At 43.6% G+C, this 27,014-nt stretch overlaps 1 protein-coding gene across 3 annotated transcripts in view; it reads right to left on the bottom strand.

Annotated features, from left to right (window-relative positions):
• Nucleotides 1-27,014, bottom strand: part of MPZL1 (myelin protein zero like 1) — a 71,966-nt gene that overhangs the window by 13,629 nt on the left and 31,323 nt on the right. Inside the window, exons 2-6 of one of the 3 annotated variants that reach the window (XM_055401774.2) lie at nt 16,799-16,983; nt 12,004-12,170; nt 5,569-5,782; nt 4,515-4,647; nt 2,017-2,119 (exon numbers count right to left, since the gene is read on the bottom strand). In XM_055401774.2, coding sequence (XP_055257749.2) covers nt 2,017-2,119; nt 4,515-4,647; nt 5,569-5,782; nt 12,004-12,170; nt 16,799-16,865 — 684 coding nt within the window. In that variant the 5' untranslated portion in view covers nt 16,866-16,983. The remainder of the gene's footprint in view (nt 1-2,016; nt 2,120-4,514; nt 4,648-5,568; nt 5,783-12,003; nt 12,171-16,798; nt 16,984-27,014) is intronic. The other 2 variants (XM_055401773.2, XM_088835999.1) reach the window with 2 other exon arrangements.

Genomic DNA, 27,014 nt, shown 5'->3' with positions numbered 1-27,014 from the left:
ATTCTTGGATTTTGCTATATTATTGTAAAGACTGGATTTTGTGCTGGCATGCACCTAGATTACTTTTAGATTAGTTTGATTCCTTAAATGCTTCCTTTTTATGGTGGGTCCATAGCATCCATAATCTGGTGCTGATTTAGCCCTGCTACCAAGGTGCTAATTTAGTCCCATTACCCTGATGGCTCAGTGGTAAAGAATCTGCTGCCAATGCAAGAGACATGGGTTCAATCCCTGGGTCGGGAAGGTTCCCTGGAGAAGGAAGTGACAACCCACTCCGGTATTTTTTTTCCCCCTATTCCAGTATTCTTGCCTTGGAAATCCCATGGACAGAGGAGCCTAGTGGGCTACAGTCCATGGCATCACAGAGTTGGATGCAACTTATCTAACAGAGGTGTGACCATTCTGAGAACTCCAGCCAATACCGTGTAGATAATGAGTTCTCTGCATTCTGGCTTTTGAGAAGACAAACTCTTCTGGGTTAGTTTCAGGGCACTGGACAACCTACTGCTTTTCAGGCAGCTCTTCCTCTGGCCACAGAATGTTTCACCTGCACCCACAAAGCTGTGCTTAGCAAAGGCTCAAGGGGACCCACTCCAGATCCCGACGCTTCCTCCCTCTATACTGGTTCTTCTTCTCCGGTACGGTGCCTCATAAATCCTAGCCACCCTGGCCTCCCCAAACTCTGACTCAGTGAGACAACGGAGTCGTTTCTGTTTCCCCTCAGTACTGCAGTCTGGAAAATGCCTTGAGGAGTAAGCCGGGACGATCACAGGGCTGCCCTTCATTCCCTTCTCTCAGGAATCATGGGACTGAACAACCTACTTTCCAGTGTAGAGAATTCATTCTTTCTTCCCCCTACCCCCAGTTTGTTTTCAATAGGAGAACAACTTCTACAGCATTTCAAGGGCAGAAGAAAAAGTTTCCAGGGCTTCTTTAGGTATAATGTCTACCTGTAACTTTAATATCTTTATTCACAACCTTACTCCTATTCACAATCCAAATTAGTGGATTAGGTATCTGACGCATACTATGTAAACAGAGAGAGACAGAAAGACACACAGATGAAAAGAATGAGAGAGATGAACAGACAGACTAGGAATAAGTAAGGTCCTGATGCTGTGAAAGAATACATGCTGCCTAGACATCTAAGGTTCGGGCCCCAGTTCTGTTGCTAACTGCTCTGTGCTTTTAATAGTTTAACATCACAGCGCCTCAGTGTCCTCACCACATATGACAGCTGTAGACTGACTGTGAGGTAATTCTTCCACAAAACACGGTTATCCTTTTCTTGACTTCCTCTTAAATCCACCCACCCCACTGCACGCCTAATCTCTCCTCCTCAGAGCAAAGCTATAAGTGGCCACATTCCTTCTAACACGTTCTATCCCAGAAGAACAGAATCAGTACTAAGCTCTGGAATTTCTGCCATGCCACAATTATAGTTATATCAGCATGGACAAAACACAATATTAACCACAATGCTAGATTCCATGCTAAGTTCCAAATAAAAGTTATTTCTTCTCTGTACTTTCTACAAAAAGCAGAAACCAGATTTTCCTTGTTCATCAAGCCTACTAATTATTCAAGTAACTGCTTACTTTCTATTTCTTCTAAAGAATTCATACAAAATAACTTTTCTGTTTTATTATCAATACCAAAATCAACTTACTCCTGTGAATTCTATGGCTTAAGGTACACCACCTCAGTATAGAATCTAGTTCACTAGCTTTAATTGTTTGAGCAATTAGGGAAGATGTGTTTACATCTGACAGTCATCTCCTAATTTTGCTTGAGCCAATCTGTTAGTCGTGGTTTGGTGGAAACCTTTACTCAAGTCAGATTCTTTTCCACATACTTTCTTGTGTTCCTCCTAAACCAACCCCTACACTCTTCTCTGCTTCTCTTGCTGTTTCACTCTCTCACAGCTTAGTATTATTCTTTTCCGCATCCCAGAACACGACACAGCACCGAACTGCAGAGCATGGTACAGTGGACAGAACCGCAATCAGCTGTTACCTGGTGAGATCCAGAAGGCAGGCTCTTTACTAGACCCTCTGTGTCGGAGGGAGACTTCCGTGAAACCTGCTTAGCTGGTGACACATTCTCTGATGTATTGCAGCTGATGAGTTGGCAATTTGGAGAACAAATGTAAAAAAAAAAAAAATTATAATGGAAACATAAAATATAGAAATGCAAGTGATGACAAGATGAAGTAGCAGATATATAAAAACAAAACTCAACAAAACAATGAGTATCAAAATAATCACATTTCTTGAAACTAATTTTTATCCCTGACACTAATTCTTCCAAGTTCACTAACTGCTACTCTGGGGAGGTACAGAAACCAAGGTGGGATGACCACTTTGCCCCAGTTTACAGCAATGAAACCTGCTGAATGGGATTCTGGCTATAATACACATTTATCCTTTGGCTGCTTTGGCTTTTCCCCCTGCTATCAATCCTCCTTTGGCATACAGGTTTAAAGGAGCAAGCTATACCTTCTTGATAGCAATTCGCTTTTGTGATTCTCAAAGAGAAAACTCTTCTGAATGCGCTTCCAAAATGACAGATACAGATCCAGGCTTGTAGTCTTGTCATCTCATACCTTCGATTCCCTGGGTCCCCACTGTTTGTTTCCCCACCAATTCCGCAACCAAACCAAAGAAAATACAGGAAGTCATGGATGATAAGAAACTGTGGAATGCCACATCACAGAGGCTGAACTTTTTCAGGGGCACAGGGGGTTTTCAACAGCAAGGCCTATCTCATAAATAAACCAGGGAGAATTGATGCCAAGAGGTAACTCATTACAGATTCCTTGATGGGATGTGTTTTCAGCAGAGCTTAAATCCTTTATGATGTACTTAGATCAAATCATACAAAGCATTCTGCAAACTGTGCCTTCTCTGAACCAGGAGGCTATACACCCCAAACCAAAAATGGTTTGAGTATTCTAACACAGAGTCTAACTCAGTAATAATACAATTCAAGTATTAAAAAAAACCTAACACACACACAAACACACACACACATCTTACATGAAGAACATATATGTTCAGATGACCATAAAACCTGACAACCCAATTTCACTGGGATGGTACACTCAACATGTTTCTGATACAGACACAGGACATATTTGTGGACAAACCATGATAGCTGTTGGGTTAGCTCAGAGAGAGATGGTTAGTTGTCAACAAGGGAGATGGGCTGAATACACACACAGGAATATTAACAGCAACAGCCAGTGTGATTGGTTACCATGTGTCTAGTGGGAGTGGAAGAGGAGACCCAGCCCCGTTATAGTCCCCGTGTGTCGTCTATGTCAGCTTTTCTTAAGAAGTGGAAGATGAGCAGGATCTCATCTTGGCACACCAAGGTAGAAACGGCAGGGCAGGAGGAAAAAAAACAAGTAAGAAGAACAGCAGCTTCATGATGCCATGCAAGATTTAAGGCACACTTCTCTGTGCTTTCATTAACCCCAAAGCATGAACTACAGATTGGCATGTCACCACCTGGATTAGTTACATGTTGAAAATCAATGTTCTGGTTATATTTCTTCACAAATTACTCACCATGCAAGGGAGCAAGTACAGTCAGCAAAACAGAAACATTCCAAGCAAGTGATAACTGAATTTGAACACTCAAACTCCTTAAAACACAGCACTCCTAAGAAGTAAAGCAGCAGAGCCCAAAGAGAGAGGCCCCTACCATCCACCAGCCAAGGAGTGCAGGGCATGCAACCCTCTCCGATCACAGTCCCTTCGTGCACCTGGGACACAGCTGAAACCCAGCCTCACTCTCAGTCTTACCATACAAGTTCTACAGAGCTTATAAGGGGCTAACTGTCCAGCTGGAGTGGCAGAAAGAGACGGTCCTTCAATTAGACACGCATCCTCTGCTCAAATGTGTTATCTTTGAGAAGCCACAAACAAAAAGAAAGTCTACTGTTTTTTACTGCTGGTAAATTTTGGTGTTCAACTCTTATTATCCCCCTTGGATGAGTCTAGGCATGCATTCAAGAACAATCAAAGTCATAAACTACTTATAAAACTACAAACAGGAGAGGTCCTGCATCATCACGTCAGGTAGGAGTCATTTACCAGCACACTCTCCCCAGGCATTGTTATGATTATCGCATTTACCTAATTGAAAAGAAGAGCCTTGTAAGATTATTACCAAGAGATCAAATTAAACTCATGCTGGAGAAAGAGATCTGTGGCTTAATAATACTAATTTCAGAGTGGAAGGTACTCAGAGAGCACAGACTACAGAGCAGTCCACTTCACCAAACCTAAGAGGCTGAAACAGATATTAGCATCATATTCCACGTTTAACAGCAGTCCATTGATCTCTGCTTGCCCACACAAAACACCTTCTAAGGAGACAGCTCAGTTCCGACATCAAAGTTAACAGCAGCTAATTCTTCACCATTCTTTTTCCATACAACATATAGAAGTTTTCACAAATTTTGACTCCTTCCCTCCAACTTTCCCCTCGAAAGCAGAGCTTCTTACCCAGCGTAATCCCGTTTAGAGTTTCTCCTTCTATAGAGGACAGCCAGAATCATGGTGATAAGCAGAGTGAGACCTACGACCACGGCAGTAACTATACCCACCACAACCCAAACTGGAAATGAGGGCAAAATCTCTAGAGAGAAAGAACAACAAAATAGGTTTAATGTACATCGCTATAGAGAGAAGAAATGAAATTGTATTAAGTTAATAAACAAGTGTCTTCCTTTAGCAGTTACCACACACTCTTTTATTATCCAAATTATGATATCCTAATACCTAACTGGTGACATATGAACATTAACTGATAAAGAATGAGCTTCAGAACTCAACCCATTTATATATATATATTTAATTCCTCTCAATGCTCTAACTCAAAGAAAAGCTGGGTATGTGAATTTACCTCAATCTATTCTTCAACAAAGCAGACTTTGTCTCAAAATGAGATCCAGAATTTCCTGGCTTATTCTCCAAAAATAGGTGAAGAAATAGCTATACTGTTTCTGCCAATGTTAAAGCTTTCTCCTGGAGAATATTATATGTGTGAAGTCGCTGAGTCGTGTCCAACTCTTTGCGACCCCATGGACTGTAGCCTACCAGGTTCCTCCGTCCGTGGGATTTTCCAGGCAAGAGTACTGGAATGGGTTGCCATTGCCTTCTCCAGAGGATCTTCCCCACCCAGGGATCGAACCCGGGTGTCCTGCATTGTAGGCAGACGCTTTACTGTCTGAGCCACCAGGGAAGTCAGAATATTAAAACAATACTAATCTCCTTTCCCACTACCCACCACATGTAACTATAATGAATCTGGTCTTACTTCTAACAATGAAAAATTCATACTCCTGGAATCTGATCCATATGCTCCAGACAGCAGGTATATAAATGGAGAAATTGGGCACTCCAGTTGGAATGAGTTCCCTGACCCCCACGGATGTTTCGTAGAGCCACAGTCCATGGAAACAGGGATCATAACTGTATGGCAGAAATACCCCTTTCAAACACATCCTGAAACTCTTAAGGAGACTGTATCACTACTGAAAAATATTCAAGGAAGTACCTTTCTCTACAACATAGAGTCTAATGTGTCCTGGCTGGACAACAATGTCAGGAGGGTTTTTGACATCACAGATGTAGGTGCCATTGTGTATAAACTGCATATTTTCTATGTTGATTGATGCATCTTTCTTGTCAAGGTCTCCAGCCCAGCTGATTCTGTCCTTAAATGGTGGATAATTCCCAGCATACACTTGCCCTTGGGAGTAGTGGAAAAACTGCAATTAGAAAAAAGAACACATGAGCTATTCTCAAAGGCAGAAGTTCTAAACTCTAGTATAGGCATACTGTGAAGGGTTCTTTTTAAAAAAGACTTCATTTGAGGAGCTCCAATCAAGATTGTGGAAGAAGGACATGGAAAAAAGACCGCATCCAGAAAGAAATGCCACATCATCAAGATGTGATGATAAAAGAAATGCCAGTTCTCAAGCAATGGAACCCAAGCCAGACAGGGGTTTAGAAACCATGGAGCCCAACACTCTTTCAGTTGAAGAAATAAACTTGTACACTGTCTCTAATCCTCTCAATACTCCTGTGATGTAGCAATTACCAGCCATATTTTTATAAATAAGGAGATTGAGACTCAAAGAAGCCATTTGCCCCAGGTCACAATGATAACAGGTGGTAGGTTCAAAGTCAGGACCACCTGATTCTTCAAAGCCAACACTCTGACGGACACCATGATTGAGCCCCGTGAATCCAAAAGTTTCAGCCTTAATTCACAAAGCCTACCATTAAGATACATGAAGGCATCAAGAAAAAGAAGCCGAAATATCACAGATCAGTTAATCTGGTAGGTCACCCCATTTTACTTGTTTCCTAAAGAAGAGTCATGGATACATGAAAGGAACACAGCCCAGACAACCCAAAGTAACCTCATCTGCCTTCGCAGGTTTGGCCTTTAGCCCTTTCTCTTTGCAGTCTCACTCACTGCAGACCTGCTTTCAGCAAAGAAACTCATTTCTCAAAGTAACTTTCTCAAACCCAATCCCCTGAAAATAAGGTCAGCCCTGGAGGGTGGGGGTCTATTTTCACACGTGGCTCCAATCTACGCAGCTCTGCTGGAGGCCTGCTGTCTCTGTTCTTATTCACCAATGGGGAAATAGTAGGGTTGGGGGTGGCAATCAGCATTAATCAACCACTGAGCTGTACCAGCAATCCAAACACAACATTTCAGAACCTTTTATAGAAGCTGAAATCTCATCCATTCCTATGATTTAATGGCCATCTATATTTTGTTAACTTCTTAATCTCTCCCTTATCCACAGGACTTTCTGGAGCTCTAGACTCCTAATCCAACCGCCTACTTACTTTAGCTCAGCTGTCCCCACCCTCCCGTTTGGCACCTTATCCTACAAACTCCATTTTCTACCTGTGGCGTCTTGACTGATGGCAGCATGCCAGTCTCCCAAACCACACATTCTGGAATTATCCTTGATTCTCTTTCTTCCCATTCAGTTAGTCTCCCAACCCTGTCAATTCTGTCTCCTAAGTCTCTCTCTCCTGTTTGATTCCCACCAATACTACCTGATTTTATGTCCTCAATATCTTGGACTATGTGACCTTTTAACTGGTCTCAAGTTCCTCTAATCCATCCTCCATAATGCTTAAATGATTACTGGAAAAAAAAAACAAAACATTTATCAAATATATACCCTGCGTTTAAAATAAACTAATGCTTATCAGGAACTACGAAGGCTCTGAGATTTTACCCTCTCTGCAACTCAGCCATAAATTCACAGATGCTGGCAGAAACACAAGACTCATGCAAAGTCTCTGTTCTCCTGTTAGAAGACTTGGACACAAAGAACCCTATTACTTACAAACAGCCAACAGCATGTTTTTATCTGTGGCCGCTGCCCCTCAAAGTCCACAAGGACAGCATGGAGGGACTAGGATGGATGCTGTGCACACAGAGGCTCCGCATCACAGCTGAGGAGCAAGCTTGGAAAACCCCAACCTTTTATAATGGGCAGTAAGCCCATCTGACCTTTTCCCCAAAGGGAGACATATTGCTATCGTGGTCAGTAAGCAAGCCTGTCTTCTGCTGCAGAAGGAGGCACCCTCTCTGCCTGCTAAGACTAGTCACCGTGCAAGAAAGGCAGCCAAGGCCTCTGCTTGCGAGATGGACAGAAATGTGAAATACCGTGAAAAGTCACATTCTGACACTCTTAACCACTCTGCAAGGTAAGATTCACCTGCCAGGTATTTTGCAGGTGAGGAAAGTGAGGCTCAGAACCTCAGTGACTTACTCAAGGTCACAGGGCTTAAGAGACGGAATTCAAACCCAGCTCTGATGTCAAAGCTTAAGCTATTTCTGCCATTTTAGTGCCTCTCATGTCTGATCACATCTTGCCTGGCCCAAGCCCTTCACCCTCTCTTCTTTACCAGGAAATAAACCGTAAGCTCGCAGCTCCGCAAGCAAGTCCTTCTGTCAGCTGGTCTCTGCCTTCCTTTCTACCTCATCTGCAGGCATTCCCTGCCCTGCATTTCTGAAACAGTGACGAAAACCTGCACTACACCCTTCCCCACTGCTGGGTCTCTGCAACCCGGCCCCTCAGACCTAATGCCTTGGACACTCTCTGCGCTTCTCTGCACTTGGCACATCACTGGAACTGCTGAACTGAGCGATTGATCAGGATTTGGTCAAACCAGTAAGAAACAGTAACAAGATGGTAAAAAGAGAAAAAAAAGAAACTCACACAAAAAGGAGACTAGATCTCCTTGAAAGTGAAAGTTAGTCACTCAGTCATATCCGACTCTTTGCAATCCCATGGACTGTAGCCCACCAGGCTCCTCTGTCCATGTACTTCTCCAGACAGGAACACAGGAGTGGGTTGCCATTAGGGGATCTTTCCAACCCAGGGATTGAACCCACGTCTCCTGGGTTGCAAGCAGACTCTTTACCAACTGAGCCACCAGGGAAATCAGATCTCCTTATCAAGCAAAAGGCAGTGATAACATCATGAGAGACATCAAAAGTATATGATAGGTCTCTACCCTTAAAATGCTTCAAGATAATGAAGAGTAAAACTGTTCTAGTAAGGCACACTCTTTTCACAGGAGTGGCAAGATAACGTGGGCAGGGAGTTTTAAGAACAGCTAAAAAGGGAGGGGGCTTCCCTGGTGGCTCAGGGGTTAAAGCGTCTGCCTCCAATGCAGGAGACCCGAGTTCGATCCTGGGTCGGGAAGATCCCCTGGAGAAGGAAAGGGTAACCCACTCCAGTATTCTTGCCTGGAGAATCCCATGGATGGAGAAGCCTGGTAGGCTACAGTCCACGGGGTCGCAAAGAGTCGGACACCACTGAGTGACGAAACGGATAACGGAAAAAGGGAAGACTTCCCTGGTGTTCCAGTGGTTAAGACTCAATGCTTCCATTGCAGAGGGCACAGTTTTAATCCCTGGTCAGGGAACTAAGATCCCAAATGCTTTGTGGCACAGCCAAAAAAAAGTAGCTAAAAGGTTAAAAGAGGTATTTAGAGGGATTAGAATGTGAGGATGGAACAGAATTTAAATGGTAAGAGCTCAGAAGTGGAAAAACAAAGCATAACATTCTTTTTGCTAGACTGAAGGAGATCACATAGGAGAATGTAAGTGGGGCTGGAACTCAGTTGTGAGGAGTTTTGAATTCCAGACAAGAACTGTTCGCAATGGGAAACATGAGGATTCTGAAGAGGGCAGTGATGAGGGGAAAGAACTGTTTTAAGACGAGGTACCTGGTGGACTGCAGGGGTGGCTTGAAAGATGGATGATATAAAGTGGAGGAATAACCAGGGGTGTTACTGCACCAGCCCTGGCAGAGTTTTTATCATGTAATGGAGAGCAGAGAAGCAGGAAAGTGAAGCGAAGTCGCTCAGTCGTGTCTGACTCTTTGCGATCCCATGGACTGCAGTCTACCAGGGTTCTCTGTCCATGGGATTTTCCAGGCAAGAGTACTGGAGTGCGTTGCCATTTCCTTCTCCAGGGGATCTTCCTGACCTAGGGATCGAACACAGGTATCCTGCATCACAGGCAGACGCTTTACCCTCTGAGCCACCAGGGAAACAGAGAAGCAGGAAGGCTAACAAAAATCTAGATGCCAGATACAAAGTAGGAAGATCCAGCAAATGCTCTTATTTCTGGGTTGAGTGTGAGCAGTGAAAGGGAAGAAGGTATGGATGGGGGCGGGAAGGACAAAAACCCCAGCAACAAAACACAAGATTAAAAAAACAAAAAATCAGGTCCCTAGAAGAAAATAAATACCCAAAAAACAACTAGCAGAGAAGGGAACATTGGGGAGAAAAGATGAGCTCAGTTTTAGACACAGGGACCCTAATTCCATGGACCAGAAAAGCCATCTTTGGTATTTTGGGCTTGATTTTACTTCTCTTGAAAATCTATAAAAAATGAAGAGCATCCTACTCATCTTATTAACTGTGCACCAACATCTGGGGGTTAAAGCAACCTGTATCAGTAACTGAATGTTCTGGAATTAACTATCATCAGATTGGTATGTAAGTATAAACTGATTAGCTAAAATATAGCGCTAACCAGAAATACAGCCTCTTCTTTCATTTTTCGGCTGCACCGGGTCTTTGCTGTGGTGCACGGACTCTTTGTGGCGCCGACTACATGTGGCGCATGTAGCTGCAGCATGCAGGTTTAGTTGTCCCAAGGCATGCAGGATCTTAGGCCCTCAACCAGGGATCCAACCCTCATCCCCTGCATTGGAAGGCAGATTCTCAACCACTGGACCACTGGGAAAGTTCCTAGCACGCTCTTACTATTAAGGCTTAGGGTATATAAACATGCGTGACCCACGTGACAAGGATGTTTTGAGCATAAGTAGAACTGCTCTTCAAAGGAAAGAGCATCTGGGTGACTTCCTGATGATGCTTTACTTTCTACAGATTATGTCCCTCACTTCTAGTCTGGCAACAGCTATCAGTGGGAAATCATCACAAATTTAAATAATTCTTTGAACTCTGCTGGGTAAATCTGTGTGTTAATTTTGCATCTACAGGATACACGTTCCACATTAATAACATGCTCATGGGAAGCAACAGAATGCCTCTGACTCTGTTTTCCCATGTTATATTTGTATGGGTTCCTGCTCTCACTCACTCGGGGACACTGTTTTACCAAGAATCATACCTAGCTGGACCCTATGAGGAAGTTAACTAAATCTGTAATCTCTGACTTTACCTCATCTTTCCGTCCTTCTAAGGCACAGCACCCAAGGGTCTCCCTTTTTATAAACCCTGAGGGACACAAGTCCACTCAAAGATTTGGAAATCAGGTATATATCCCAACCCAGTAGATAGATGATAGAGACAGATGATAGAGATATTAACATTGGTAACAATATGGATAAAAAGTTGCATTTAAGAGATGCTGAACTTATTTTTTTTCCTGGAGAGTCTGAGGCAAGAAAAGGGCCTTAAAGTGTCACTGACTTATTTTGCAAGTGCCCAATCAGAAGAATGCATCATTAATCACACTAGAGAAGTAAAGAATCTCATGAGGCCATCGTGACATGAGTCAGTATGGCCATCGTCAAAAAGTCTACAAACAATAAATGCTGGAGAGGATATGGATAAAAGGGAACCCTCTTACACTGTTGGTGGGAATGCAAATTGATACAGCCACTATGGAAAACAGTATGAAGATTCCCTAAAAACTAGGAATAAAACTACCACATAACACAGCAATCCCACTACTGGGCATATGCTCTGAGGAAACCAGAACTGAAAAAGATACACGCACCGCAGTGTTCACTGCAGCACTATTTGCAATAGTTAGGACATGGGGGCCATCTAGACGTCCACTGACAGACAAACGGATAAGGAGGTTGTGGCACATATGCACAATGGAGCATTACTCAGCTACAAGAGAGAGTGCGTCTGAGTCAGTGCTAATGAGGTGCGTGAAACTGGAGCCTATTACAGACTGAAGGAAGCCAGAAAGAGCAAGACAAATATTGTACATTAACACACATATATGGAATCTAAAAAGATAGTACTGATGATCCTATATGCAGAGCAGCAAAGGAGACACAAACATATAGAACAGACTTTTGGACACAGCTGGGGAAGGAGAGAGCGGGACGATTTGAGAGAAGAGCACTGACTCATATACATCACCATAAGTACGTAGACAGCCCCTGGGAATCTGACGCATGATGCAGGGAACCCAAAACCAGCGCTCCATGACAACCTAATGGGGTGGGAAGGGGAGGAAGGTGGGGGTTTCAAGAGGGAGGGGCCATATGTATACCTAATACAGACTCATGTTGATGTATGGAAAAAAACCATCATAATATTCTCTAATTACCCTTTAATGAGGAGATACTATATATATCCTTTATATATCCATAACATCCTCTAATTATCCTCTAATTGAAAAAATAAAAAGACCACCAAGAGACAGGACCAGCAGAGATCACATAAGCACTCCTACCGACACCGTGGTGTCGGTCCCCTCTCGCTGGAAACTCCAGGAGACTGAGGTCAGTGCGCCAGTTGTGTTAGTAGACTTGAACTTGCACGTCAGCTTCCCTTGTGTCCCATTTGCCACGAAGATTTCCTTCGGTGTGTACACCTCCAAGGCCGATACACCATATGTCACTGGAGAGAGAGGAACAAGGAAAGTTTAGGAGGAGGATTTAGCATGCATACCACTGTGTGTATTTATCTGAGGACCAAGAAAAGATGAAAGAACATTACAGACTGCATACAGTAATCCACCACCGCTGCATATTAGAGGCCGGGATTTTTGTATTTTAGTAAGAAGACATTGTTACTAGTTCAGGTCTACCTAATATTTATGTTTTCTTTTGAATTAACAGACTTTAATTTTCAGAGCAGTTTGAGGTTTGCAGAAAGTACGTAGTTCCTGGGACCTCCCTGGCGGTCCAGAGGTAAGACTCCAAGCTTCAGGCAAAAAAAAAAAATAGGGAGTTCCCATGTATTCCCTCTTGCTCCCCCCAAGTTCCAGTTTTCTCTATTGTTAACACTTCGCATTAGTGCATCACTAACATCCAGACTATTCTACAGCTGGAATCATATAGTTAATGTAGCCTTTTCAGACTGTTTTCTCTCATTCACGCTTCCTTCATACCGTTTCATGACATGACAGGCCACTTCATTTCATTGCTGAACAATATCCTTTGTACTTCAGTTTATCAGTTCATCTGCTGAAGGACATCTCATCATGCTTCTCTGATGCTCTGTTTTTAATGCTGTGGAGGCCATATTTTTAATTCTTTAAATGGTTCTTATATTCACCTCTTACATTTCAATTCATATCAGGTTGATCTTTTCTCATCTTCCATATTTAAACCAATTTAAACTGTTCTATGGCTGGATGGCATCACCGACTCTGTGGACATGAGTTTGAGTGTACTCCGGGAGTTGGTGATGGACAGGGAGGCCTGGCGTGCTGTGATTCATGGGGTCGCGGAGAGTCGGACACGACTTAGCGACTGAACTGAACTGAACTGAAACTGTTCTAGGTAAGAGATCACTTTATTTTAAAGCCATGTTCATTATTTAACACACTCTTTCCCCATATTTAAGGGAAAAAAAAGCGTAGCACATCTTGTGTTCATTAGTGACATCTTACCTACCATTGAATTTCAGTGTGTCAGATAACATGTGTACTCAAGAAATAACTGACCACACTGGGTCACATATTCCTCTGCTCACTGGATTTTTCAGTTAGCCTAAGCCAGGAAAGTAGTAATTAAAATGCCTATCATTTCAAGATCTCTAATCAGAGGCAACTGCAGGAATTATTAAGGACTGTGGCTAAGATAAAGTAATCTTCACCCAAAAAGAAACTCTTTCATGGACTAAATGAAGATTAGAAAGAAACGAATTTGGCCTGAAAGTGGAAACAGAGCTAGTACAGAAAAGATTAAAAACACCCATTTACAAAAGAAGATATTTTTAAAAGAAATACTTGGGAGAGAATCCCTATCTACAGTGTTCCAATTATTCTTAGAATGTAACAGATGAGTAGAATAAGGAAGGGCATTGTCACATGGGACTGATGGTCATTTTCAGAATTTTTTCTTCCTGAGGTCTTTATGACTCCAGGCCAAGGAGAGCAAGAGAACTCCCCCATTCTTCCCAACTATCTTCCAAATGTTTATTCTCAGGACACAATGGGTACTTTTGGCCATTTTTCTAAATAAACTGATAGCCACACTGAATCAAGTAGATTTTTTTCTGCTAAAGAGGGTGGATGATTATTATAGAGAACAACAGATTATTATTCGCGGTCCAAACCTCAAAACAAGACCTTCTTTTAAGCAAGAAGCAAACAAAAGACACCCCGTGCTATTGTGGGTAGGCAGAGAAGCAGCCCCAGGGCACTCGCGCTCAGAATGAAGGACAAAGTACAATACTGGACAATCTGACTTATTCCAGAAGCAACACTGGTTTGTGACCCTTATTTACCCTGTGCGATTTTGACTAGTTTTCTCCACTGTGAGGAGCACTGCAAGGAAAGTCACAGTCTTTAAAATCAATAAATTAAGTTTCGCAATGATTTTCTCAAACAAGATCCCTGCTACAAGGTCTAGTTGCAAGAACTGTTACCCTGAGAAGTTATTTAAAGATGGAACTAGGCCAAGTGCCCAAGTTTACAGTCATGTAATTTTGACCAAAAGACCAACCAAATCCCTAAATGTGTTTTTAGACAATCTGTTTAAGACAGACAATTATGTCAAAACTGGTTAAAAAACAAGTGGCTTTTAAAAACAACGTATCATCACTCTGGCTAATTTAGATACATAGTTTTTAGAGTCAGGAAAGTCAATTCCAACTCCAGCCAATCAGCCAGTTGCAGAAAAATAAAATAACTTCACACATAGCTAGTTAACCTCCTCTTATCACTGACTCTCGTTCTCTTACTCCTTTTGTAATTCTTGGGGACTCCATTAGTCATAGGAAGAAATTTCCAAAACCCTGGTCTCTCTATCTTCTTTTTTCCAATAATCTTGTCTTCAGGCTTATCCCAGCTACTAATTCCCATGATCACAGCCCAGATAGGGTTCTCCGCCATGGCACTACTGACCATCAGGCCAGATCAGTCTCTGCTGTGGAGGCTCTCCTGTGCTTGGATGTTTAGCAGCATCCCTGACCTCTACTAGGTGTCTGAACTATCTTCTCCCCTTCCAGTTGTGACAACTAACAATGTCCTCAGACAACCACAGATTTCCCCTCTTCAGGGGTAAACTGCTCCTGGTTGAGAACTGCTGCCCCAGATCCTATCATCAATACCTGTGCCCCATCCACAATCTTATTGGCCAATCTTAGGTGGCCTCTGACTGACCACCTCTGATCTTTCTAGAACATTTCCTCCAAAACCCTGATTTTATTGAATCCTTCAGCCACATTAAAACCCAGAATCCATCAGTCCTGCAACCCCTTCACAGCCTCATCCATTCTGCATCTCTACCAGGGCAGCTGATCACAGATGGAGAAAAGCACACAATCCCACTGACTGGGCTTCCCCTTAAATCCATGACCACGAACTTCAGACAGGACCCATAATGGTGCCAAGCGGCCCTCCCACATGCCCCTCTCCGTCAAGGGTCCACTTTCCTAAGTGACTACTTTATGCCATCTCCTCAACCTCAACTGGACCTCCCCCTGCTTCTGCTCAGCTAATGGCCGTGCTGCCTGTTTCCGTGAGAAAACAGAACGGGAGAGCTTCTCTGTGTCCCCAGCCACACCCCACCCTCTGCCTGCACTTGTGGCCTGTCCTTCCTCTGCAGGAAGTGTGTCTACCCCTCTCCACTGTGCACTGCGTCTCATCTTCTCTCAGACACCTAGAGACACTGATCTAGCAACTCTCGCTTTTCCTCCTGAATTTTTCATTCTCTACTGAGTTACTGTCATCAGCCATAGAAGTACATACATTTATGTAGTATTTATTATTCTATATGTAGTATATACTTTACTGGAAAAAAATCTTGACCCTTCATTGCTCCCCAGGTACGATCTGTTTGCCCTCCTCTAATCTACAAATCTTAAAATAATTGTCCACAGTCACTGTGCCGTCTCCCTCCTCCCGTTTTCTCTTGAACAAACCCTGTTCAGGCTTTCAACCCCAGCATCCCACTAAAACGGTTCTTGTTAAGAAACCCAACGACTTCCATGTGGCTAAATCGACAGTTAATTCTCAAATCTCATCCTACTGACTGAACTACATTAGATCCAACTGATCACTCCCTCCTTGGAACAATTTCCCTCCAATTTGGTATCAGTATCACACCCCTTTTGATTCTCTCATTAGCACCTCCTTTTCTAGGCCTCTGACCTCTATATGCTAGACGGCCCCAGACCATCCCTCTGAACTCTTTAAAAACGGTTTTATTTTGGCTGCACTGGGTCTTTGCTGCAGTGCAAGGGGGCTTCTGTCATGGTGGAGCTCCGGCTAGAGAGCACACGAGCTCAGCAGCTGCAGCACATGGGCTTAGCTGCCCTGTGACATGTGGATTCAGAGTTCCCATCCAGGGGTCGACCCCGTGTCCCCTGCGGTGAAAGGCAGATTCTTAACCGCTGGACCACCAGGGAAGTCCCTCACCCCTCTGACCTCTTATCCAGTCATTCTCTTGGTGACCTCTTCTAGTTTCAGGGTTTTAAATAACTCCTAATGACTCCCATACACACACACAAACATACATATGCAAGTGTTTACCCAACAGTGTCACTTGAATCTTACTGGCATCTTAAATTTAACAATGTAAAGATGACTCCCACCTCCAAATCTGCCCTCCACTTTATTAAGTGACAACTCCAGCCTTCCAGTGGCTGAGGTCAAAACTCTGGACACCTTTCTTTCTCACAATTCACCTCTAAGCCATCACAAAACACGTGTCTCCACTAAAAATATATCTAGAGATGGATCTCTGCATGCTCTTCCAGTGCTACCGTCTTGGTCCATTCCACCATCATCTTTCACTTGGGTTATTTCTATGACCTCCTAAGCTGGTTCTCTCTTCGACCCTCAGCCACTTACCTGCAGCCAATACATGGAGGGTCAGAGATCTTGGCCTCTCTGATCTTATCACTCTACACAAAATGCTCCAAAGATTCCCCATATCAGCCAGGATCAGGTCTGAGCACTCACAGAGGCTCACAGAGCCCAGGGTAAGCTAGCCCCAACCACCTCTCATACTCCATCTCATCTCCTGCACTTTCCCCCAGACATGCTGAGCAGCCACCCCATCGCCTGGCCGTACCTCTGCCGGCGATGAGCCCCCAGGACAGAGAACAGTACAGGTGAGGAGACAGGAAGTCGTGATGCATGAGAAGGAAGGGCAATCAGCTGAGAGAACTGCTAGGAGTAAGGTACTCTGCACAGCGAATCCCAAAGTGCTTACAGCAGTTTCTGATCAGCTGTGATGAACCCGTTAGAAAGTTTCTCCTGTGTGGGGAAAGAGAAAGGAAAACATAGATCGCCTTCTCAGATTACATTCCATGTAGCCCAAGCCAGGGAGGAATTCACTGGATTCTTAAACAACTGGAAATGGTTTGCTTTGTCCAGCCTTTTTTTTTTTGTAAAGTGACCAGGAGTATTATGGAAGTACATAGTAAAATTATTCATAGAAGAGAGTTTTAAGGGGCTAGTTAAAATGGCTAAAGAATGCAAATATAAAGAACACTGAGACTAGAGAAACTATTGTTCTAATCCACGTCATCATATGTCACTGTCGACGGGACTCCCAGTCTGAATAAGACATTACAAAGGTATTTTTTAGGCCTCAGATTTACGATTATGGAAGAGTGGCAAAAATCACTGTGAAAAGTATTACAACTGTGGTTTAAAAACTCATTGAAGGGGGAAAGGTCTCCTGCTGACTCCTGGAAAAACCAATTGCCTCAGGAATAAAAACATAAAAATGAAATAAAAAGATTAAGTAATATGCACATGTTTTTATAACTGGCCAACTTTGTATTCTGAGTTACATATTAACTTACAGATAAACTCAGAATAGAAACCAAAGCTGTTCTGACGTGCTCTAGGAAATAAATTTCTAAATGAACTGCTGCTGCTGCTTAGTAACTTCAGTCGTGCCTGCCAGGATCCTCTGTCCATGAAATTCTCCAGGCAAGAATACTGGAGTTGGTTGCCATTTCCTCCTCCAGGGGATCTTCCCAACACAGGGATTGAACTGGGGTCTCCTGCATTGCAGGCAGATTCTTTACCACTGAGCCACCAGGGAAGCCCTCTAAATGAACTACGTTGCCCCAAAGTATCACTCAGCAGTGGGGCGATAATGATCTTCAAAATAAGTTTTCAAATTGATAACACCTGCAAAATCATTTGACAAATAATCACAAAGCTGTGAAATCAACCTGCTAAGCGTCATTTTTACAGTAGTCAAATACAATACCTAAAACTTGATATTCTTTCATTTTGGATGGAAACCTGAGCAGTTTAGGGGGAAAGGGGGCCACAAATACAGAATACAAACAACATCCATTACAACCACAAAGAAAAAAAGCAAATTCAAGAATGTTTGCCCAAAGAGCTATTCCTGACATGATCTGCTCCAAATGACTGAAGTAATACAACGTCACTCATGTCTCCCAGCTGACAAGTCAACATGCCCTTTGACGCCAGTAAACTCTGATACCACAAAACCATTTTAAATGCTCTGGAGTAGCATTACTACAAACTAATGGCCTGGTTTAAAATGACAACATTTTCATTGTTATTGTTAAAGCAATTCCTTGTCATATTAATGCTGGGTCCGTGGGTAGTACCCTGGTTTGTAAAATCCTTACCCTTTTAACAAACCCTGTTAAGCTTTTCCTTGAAATTGAAAAGCTTCTGTTTTGACATTTTTTTTAAAGCACTCTGATATTACCAGTATATTTCCCTCTTTAAAAGAGTACCATCAAGCAATCTAACAGCTCTCTGGCTTGTTTCTCATTTGCTCCTGGTCCACGGTGACAGTCCGATATTGTAGCACATCGCAGCACAAGTGGAAATGCGACCTCTCAGAACACAGTAAAAGACAGGGACGGGAGAGGACACTGAACACGAAACTCAGGCTCGTGGTCCCGACTGCGACAGGGTGGCCAGGGCAGGCCGTGTGCAGCGGGGCAGGCTAGGGAGTGAGGGCGTGGGCGTCGGGCGTGGTGTGTTTGGGCCACACTGTGCAGGGCGTGTGGGGCATCAGCTCCGTACGCAGCGACTGAACCCATGCCCCCCGGAGTGGATGCTCGTAACCACTGGACCACCAGGGAAGTCCCCACGGGAGCTTGTTTTTAACGTGCGCTCTGAAAAGTGTATCCACATGCAAGTGCACACGCACGTGCACACACACACACTCTTTCTTTTGTATACAGCCTATTTCTCATAATAAAAACTGTTTAAAGAGAGAAAGGAAGATATCAGTAGGTATTAAGAGATTTACTTATTTAATTCCCAAATGCTCCAGTGGAAGCATCCAGCTCATGCTGCTCTCCCAGGGTGGACGAAGGGAAGTCAACGGACCATGTGTGTCGCCAGGAACAAGGCCGGTGCCAAGTCAGAGGCCAGTCTGCGGCCAACGGGGGCGGCTTTCTGCTATGCATCGCGGCTGTTCTGGGTCTGCCTCAGCTTGGTGGCACAAAGTAAGGAGAGGCCACAAAAATATACTTTATTCAAGGAGCCATGCTGCTGCTGCTGCTAAGTCGCCTCAGTCGTGTCCGACTCTGTGCGACCCCATAGATGGCAGCCCACTAGGCTCCCCTGTCCCTGGGAGTCTCCAGGCAAGAACACTGGAGCGGGCCACCATTTCCTTCTCCAATGCATGAAAGTGAGGTCGCTCAGTCGCGTCCGACTCCCAGCGACCCCATGGACTGCAGCCTACCAGGCTCCTCTGTCCGTGGCATTTTCTAGGCAAGAGTACTGGAGTGGCTTGCCATTGCCTTCTCCGTCAAGGAGCCATCAGTATTAATAAATTAAGCTATTTGTCAGGAACATGAAGTTACACTTCAGGCCACAATCTAAACAAAAGTGACTTCCTCCCCATGTCGGCCCCACAGGCCTCACCCTGTGCCCCTTTACATCCTGCCTTTCCCATCAAGGCACCCCTCACCCTCCACAGGAGGGGCCAGCTGCCCACCAGGGGCGGGTCCTCCTTTGTTTATCAAACCACGCCTGTCTGTCTGAACGGTGAGGGGGAAAATGAATGAATGAGAGAAATGAATCAAGAGAGCAAACTCCACTCATCTGAGCTCAGCCATAAAAAACTGTACTTGCTTCACAAACAATGGCTTCAGCGTAATGCCCAACACAAAACTGCAGAGATTACTCAGGGTCAAGTCTGGAGGCTGACATCATCTTAGAGGAAGCTTAGATAGACAGCTTTCCTCCAAGAGTCACCTTCCTATTTAGATGAGAAAATCCCAAAGGCAACTCATCTTTTGAAATGTTCAATTAAAAAAAAAAGTTATGTACTATTACTAACACACAGGATTACTGGATTCCTCTCAAGAGTTGATTCCTTCCACTCATGATTGATGGCTAACTGGCCACATCTCTACCTTTAACCTTTTTGCACCAACAAAGACCTTTCTGTTTCTCAAATGAGAGATTCAAAAGGTCCTGAATCAGACCAGTCATTGCACTAATCACTTGACTCCTTAAAGCGCTGGCATTTCTTGCTTGCCCTCCTCTATGGATGCACTGTTCATCTTCCTTTCTTACTACAGCTTTCCTTCTTTCAATCAACCATTATTCTTTCAAGCCATGCTGGAACTCGGCTTCTGCCCTTAGTGGACTGACAGTTGTGTGGAGACAACGAACAAACATCTATAGAACAGTGGCAGAGGCACCAGGCCTGGCTGCGGGGATGCACCCAGAATGGCTTAGAGACAGAGCGGTTTCCACTAAAGTCCAAAGTCTCCAATCAAGCAGTCAACACAAACGCCACAACCTGAATTGTATCATCCGTGTCCAAACATTCGTCCAAAATTGTCAAAACATTTCTCAGTTTTTAGCAAGCAAATGAAAATAAGACACTTTGGGGAAGAAATCAGATCATTTTACTTCTGACAGAGTATAGAAGACTGAATGCTCAGCATAAAAAACATGTTGTAAGCTCTGGAGGCATATCCATGGATAACAGAATAACACGCTCACACGCTTTGTATTTCCCAAGTGCTGAAATGGCAAAGACCAAGCAAAAGGCCACTGTACTGTAAAGCTATATTTCCGAACTTTCAAATTTACATTATGTGAAGGCCTGCGGTATATTAGAAGATATTTGATCCAAAATGTAATCTAAGCCAGAAAAGGCTAATACAAAATATTATAAGAACAGCAAAACAAAAGATGGTAAAGTATGTGCCTACACTTGATTGCAAGAAGGATATTTCTTGTCTCCCAAATAGGACAAAAAGAAAAAGAGCAATAGCAACCCCCAACTTAAGTGCTTCAGTTCAGTTCAGTTCAGTCGCTCAGTCATGTCCAACTCTTTGCAACCCCATGAATCACAGCACGCCAGGCCTCCCTGTCCGTCACCAATTCCTGGAGTTCACTCAAACTCATGTCCATCAAGTCGGTGATGCCATCCAGCCATCTCATCCTCTGTCGTCCCCTTCTCCTCCTGCCCCCAATCCCTCCTAGCATCAGAGTCTTTTCCAGTGAGTCAACTCTTCGCATGAGGTGGCCAAAGTATTGAAGTTTCAGCTTTAGCATCAGTCCTTCCAATGAACACCCAGGACTGATCTCCTTTAGGATGGACTGGTTGGATCTCCTTGCAGTCCAAGGGACTCTCAAGAGTCTTCTCCAGCACCACAGTTCAAAAGCATCAGTGGGTTAAACATTATCAAACTATGGTACGCTGATTATTCTCCAACATCACTGCTGAGCATTATCTGTTGGATGGCAGCTCAGAGAGGCAAAAAAACTTGCCCAAGTGACTTATTCAGCAATTGTGGAACCCTCCGATCCAAAGCGTAGCTCTGTTCTCTACGCTGTTGATCAACCTTTAACAAAGTCCTAATATTATTCAAACAAAAATTTTACAGGGAACCCCATACACAATGAAGATAGGGGTAGTTTTCATATACAAGTCAGACAAGAAGTACTCAAATCCTATTGTAAAAAATAAGTCCCAGAAGTAGAATACAACACAATGGTTCTTGGTTAAATTTTGGAATCACCTAGAGAGCTTTGAAAAATAGTGATGGCTACTGAAACAACTCTGTATGATATTGTAGCCATGGATGTATGTCATATACATTTATCCAAACCCACAGAATGTGCAAAACCAAGGGTGTAGAACACCAAGAATGTGAATGATGGACTCTGACTGATCATGGTGTGTCGATGCAGGCTCACCCATTCTAATAAATGCACCACCCTGGTGGGGATGTTGATAACGAGGAGGGCTACACACGTGTGGAAAGCAGAAGGAATATGGGTATATGGCTATATGCTCAGTTGTGTCTGACTCTTTGCGACCCCACGAGCTGTTGCCTGCCAGGCTATTCTGTCCATGGAATTTTCCAGGCAAGAATACCGGAGTGGGTTGTCATTTCCTACTCCAGGCATCTTGCCAACTCAGGGATCAAACCCATGTCTCCTGCCCTAGCAGGCGGATTATTTACCATTGCACCACCTGGGAAGCCAGGTATATGGCTATACAACCTCTCAATTTTTCTGTGAAAAATAAAGTCTATTTAAAAAATACTGATGCCTATGTCCTGCCCCTACTCCCAGGGGTTTTGATTTAATTAGTATATTTGTGGCCTAGGCACCAAGATTTTTTAAATGCCCTCAGGGGCTTCCCTGGTGGCTGTGGCTCAGATGGTAAAGAAGCTGCCTGCAATGCAGGAGACCCAGGTTCAACCCATGGGTTGGGAAGATCCCCTGGAGAAGGAAATGACAACCCACTCCGGTATTCTTGCCTGCAGAATTCCATGGACAGAGGAGCCTGGTGGGCTACAGTCCACAGGGTCACAAAGAGTCGGATATACTGAGCAACTAACACACACACGGGTGATTGTAAACTTGCAACCACTATCCAACACACCAATGAGATGTTGGACTCTACTTATGATACTATAATAAAAAAGGCTATCCAAAGCAGATGAGCCAAGCCTTGCCTGGCATTTAATTGAATGTGGGCAGAAGCACGTTGACCTGTAAAATATGCATTAGTGTACACGTGTGGACTTGAAGCTTTCAAAAGATGTGGCGACGCTCTACTACACTGTTAAATGCACACTCACAAGTTTAAATGTATACAGAGAAATGACAAAATCCTGCTTTATTCTGAAGAGTGCACTCGCTGCTGGAGTCAACATGGTGGCAGTATCCAAAGTCCCCAAATTATGTATATAATTTAATGTCTGGTATGCTATTCCTTATTATTATTTTAATTGTTAAAAACACACTTTAGAGGACTTCCCTGGTGGTCCACTGGCTAAGATTTTGCGCTCCCAATGCAGGGGGCGGGGGTTGATCCTTGGTCAGGGAACTAGACCCCACATGCTGCAACTAAGACTCAGAACAGCCAAATAAGTAAATAAAATAATTCCTTTATAATATTTATATATACACACATAAATGTGTGTGTGTGTGCATGCTAAGTTGCTTCAGTCATATCTAACTCTGCGACCCTAGGGCCTATAGCCAGACAGGCTCCTCTGTCCATGGGATTCTCCAGGCAAGAATACTGGAGTGGGTTGCCACACCCTCCTCCAAGGGATCTTCCTGAACCAGAGATTGAACCCAGGTCTCTTATGTCTGCTGTATTGGCAGGCAGGTTCTTTATCACTAGCGCCACCGGGGAAGCCCATACTATATATGTATACACACTTCAGAATCAAACAAAATGTACATCAAACATTTGGAAATTCTAAAGTACTGTTCTTGAAATCCCCTAGAAGTCTACTGATGAGAGCTTGAAACACTTATCTGCTTGGTTTTTGAGAAATTCAGGTTTAAGTGTATAAAACCAGCATCTACTGCCATAGCAACCCGCAGCTGGACAAGCAGACTAGCCACATTCTTGTTTGTTTGTTTTTGTAAACTTTAAACTTTTCATTTTGTATTGGGGCACACCCGATTAACCATGTTGTGATAGTTTCAGGTGAACAGTGGAGGCACTCGGCCATACACACACATGTATCCACTCTCCCCTGAGCTCCCTTCCCATCCAGGCTGGCACACAGCACTGAGCAGAGTTCCATGTGCTATACAGCTGGTCCTTGTTGGCAATCCATTTTGAATATAGCAGTGTGTGCATGACCTTCCCAAACTCCCTAACTATCCCTTCCCCAGCAACCATAGGTTCATTTTCTAAGCAGATCAACCACATTTTAACCACACAGGGGGAATGAATTAAATGAGGGAGGAAATATTCAGCCTTTATAGGGCCACAGGTATGTATTGAAAGAGCTGATCTTCTACCTGGTGATTCTTTGGGCAGGTTCTGAATTAAATGCAAATTTGTCCATGATAGTTTTTAATTTAAAACCCAGTTTAAAAGCTCCCTTATTTGCTTCCAAGCTTTTAAAAGTGACATCCTTCTTCTCCTGCTTTATATTTGGTGAGGGCGATTGCTGGTGAGCTGGTATCAGCTTGCTCTTGCTTCCTTCAACATGCCATGCAGCTGGCACATTTCTGGGCACCACTGGGAATGAGGCCACCTCTGAAATCCTACAGAATCCTGACTCCACCTAAACAGGACTTCATGAAAAATCTCCCTGATATGACTACCTCTTGCTCCCGACTACTCAGTATTTCGTGCATGCCTTTCTACAACTGCAGTCTACTGAAGCTGCACTTTCGAGTGAGAAGCCAAAGCTTTCTGATACTTAGTCCTGCAACTGTCTTGAACTTCACTATGACTCAAGACTCTGAAAGAAAGAACCTCATCTTATTTGGCCTGTGTGTACCCAACACCGGAGACAATTCCTGGTGGTCACAAAGTCCCCAAGGAACATTTAAGGAGTAAGCAGACAGGTAACAGTTGCATTTTTAGGATTCCTATAATGTGAAGCTTTGGTTAAAGGAACTATAAGTACCTTTGAAAAAAAAAAAAAGGAAGAAACCAAGTTGCCCTAAAATGGAAATCTAATTCCACTCAAACTCTCTGGCTCTTAGAAAACTCTGGCAAAACAGTCCAGATTAATTAGTACCAATTTACAACTCCCCAAAGAGTTCAAGTGTAAATGCTGACCCTGGGACAGAAGTGAAATACAACACAAGAATGAAAATATGTGCCCTCTTTCCTGCTGAGATGCAGGCTTTGTTAAAATAAAACAAAGTAACATCAATTAAATAACTGACTTATTATAGCAAATAAGTGCTAGGTTCTGCGAGGATGCAGTCTCATTAAATACTATGCACATATACAAACATACAAGAATGTATGCAGCAAATATTAGACGCATACAGCATGCAGGGTCAGAGCATAAGGGAGGACACGGAGAGCCCTCGGGCTGCCCGATCTGTATTTGATTTCCTGTTTATACCACCCTATTGTCCCTAGAAACGTTCCTATAAAGCATCTCCCTAAAGTAGCAAATAGACTGCATGTAGTTAACTAAAGTTGAAGTTTGAGAAGAGGTCAGGGAGTATTTTAGGGAAAATATACTAGAATTTTATCTGGAACGTTGAGAAGAATCAAGACAGATAGGAAAAGCACTTTGCAGAGACAGAAAAGCATGAGGCACCGTTTCAAAACGGACTGTGTAGATCAGTTTGGCCAGAGCAGAAGAAAATGTTATCGCTGAAAGGGGGCACTTCCCTGGAAGCACAGCGGAAAAGAACCGGCCTGCCAACGCAGGGGACATAGGTTCGATGACTAGTCTGGGAAGATTCCACGTGCCTCGGAGCAACCGGACTGGCTGCCACAACTACTGAGCCCACACTTCAGAGCCTGAGCTCTGCAACAAGCCACAGCGATGAGAGGCCCGGGAACCACAACCAGAGAGGAGCCCCCACTCACCACAACTGCAGAAAGCCCTTGCACAGCAGCGAAGATCCAGTGCAACCAGAAATACACAAAATTATTGCAAAAATAATCACAAAATTGAAAGGGCAAGCTGAGAAGCTGGCACCTCATCCTGTGAGCAAATTGGCAACACTACATATTTTTAAGTTGGGCAATAAGGTAAAAGTGGGTTTCTTGGCAGAGATGTGAAGAAACAGAAAGATGAAGGAAAGGAGAGGCATTTCGAATATTTTCTCTAACAATTTTTGTTTTGTACAAATTTTTGTACCCCCAACACTGGACAAAGTAGAAAAACTCCTCTAAATCTTTCAAAAGCAACAATACTACTAAGAAACCAAATTATTTTTATATTTATTAACCTACAAATTGACTTTAGAAATGTAAAGGATATTTTAAAAAACTAAGAATTGTACTTACACCAGGCTTCCCTGGTGGCTCAGAGGTTAAAGCATCTGCCTCCAGTGTGGGAGACCCGGGTTTGATCCCTGGGTCGGGAAGATCCCCTGGAGAAGGAAACGGTAACCCACTCCAGTATTCTTGCCTGGAGAATCCCATGGACAGAGAAGCCTGGTAGGCTACAGTCCACAGGGTCGCAAAGAGTCGGACACAACTGAGCGACAGAATGGAACGGAAGAATTGTACATATATAATTTCTTTGAAATAATTAATAGTAAGGAATTCTACATAATCATTGGAGAAGGCACTGGAACCCCACTCCAGTACTCTTGCCTGGAAAATCCCATGGACAGAGGAGCCTGGTGGGTGCTGTCCATGGGGTCGCGAAGAGTCAGACACGACTGAGCGACTTCACTTTCACTTTTCACTTTCACGCATTGGAGAAGGAAATGGCAACCCACTCCAGTGTTCTTGCCTGGAGAATCCCAGGGACGGGGGAGCCTGATGGGCTGCCGTCTATGGGGTCGCACAGAGTCGGACACGACTGAAGCGACAGCAGCAGCAGCTACATAATCATATTTGTCATATGGTTGCCAGTTTCAGGTTCTTGAGGTTACTTTTTAACACCGTAACCATTTTTATGAAAATCTTGCTACAATGCATTATTTTTCTTCCGTCTTCATAAAAATATAACACAATGAATGAAGATTTGCAGAGAAACAATATTTACATAGTTGTGAAGCATTCCTCCACAAGATAGTTATTAATCAGAGGGGAAAAGTAGTTCCTTTACAGTGGAAAAATAGGGCAGGCACGTGAAAATGCAGAAAGTGCCCAGTTCTAACCACTGGAGTTCGTGCATGCCTGCGAAGGCACTTCAGTTGTGCCGTGACCCTAAGGACTGTAGCCCATCAGGCTCGTCTGTCCATGGGCTTCTCCAGGCAGGAATACTGGAGTGGGTTGCCATGCCTTCCTCAGGGTCCTCAGTCTTTAGGAAATACACATTAAAGTATTTGAGGATAAAGGTGGCACCCCCACCCTCCACAGTATTAAAGGATAAAGTACCAACATTTCTGCTGTTTTTACATAGTTGAAA

The sequence above is a fragment of the Moschus berezovskii genome, chromosome 4 (assembly GCF_049115385.1).
Source record: "Moschus berezovskii isolate FMDL1 chromosome 4, NW_MosBer_1.0, whole genome shotgun sequence".
In the NCBI taxonomy this organism is placed as follows: Eukaryota; Metazoa; Chordata; class Mammalia; order Artiodactyla; family Moschidae; genus Moschus; species Moschus berezovskii.
This window is presented reverse-complemented; position numbering and strand designations above follow the sequence as displayed.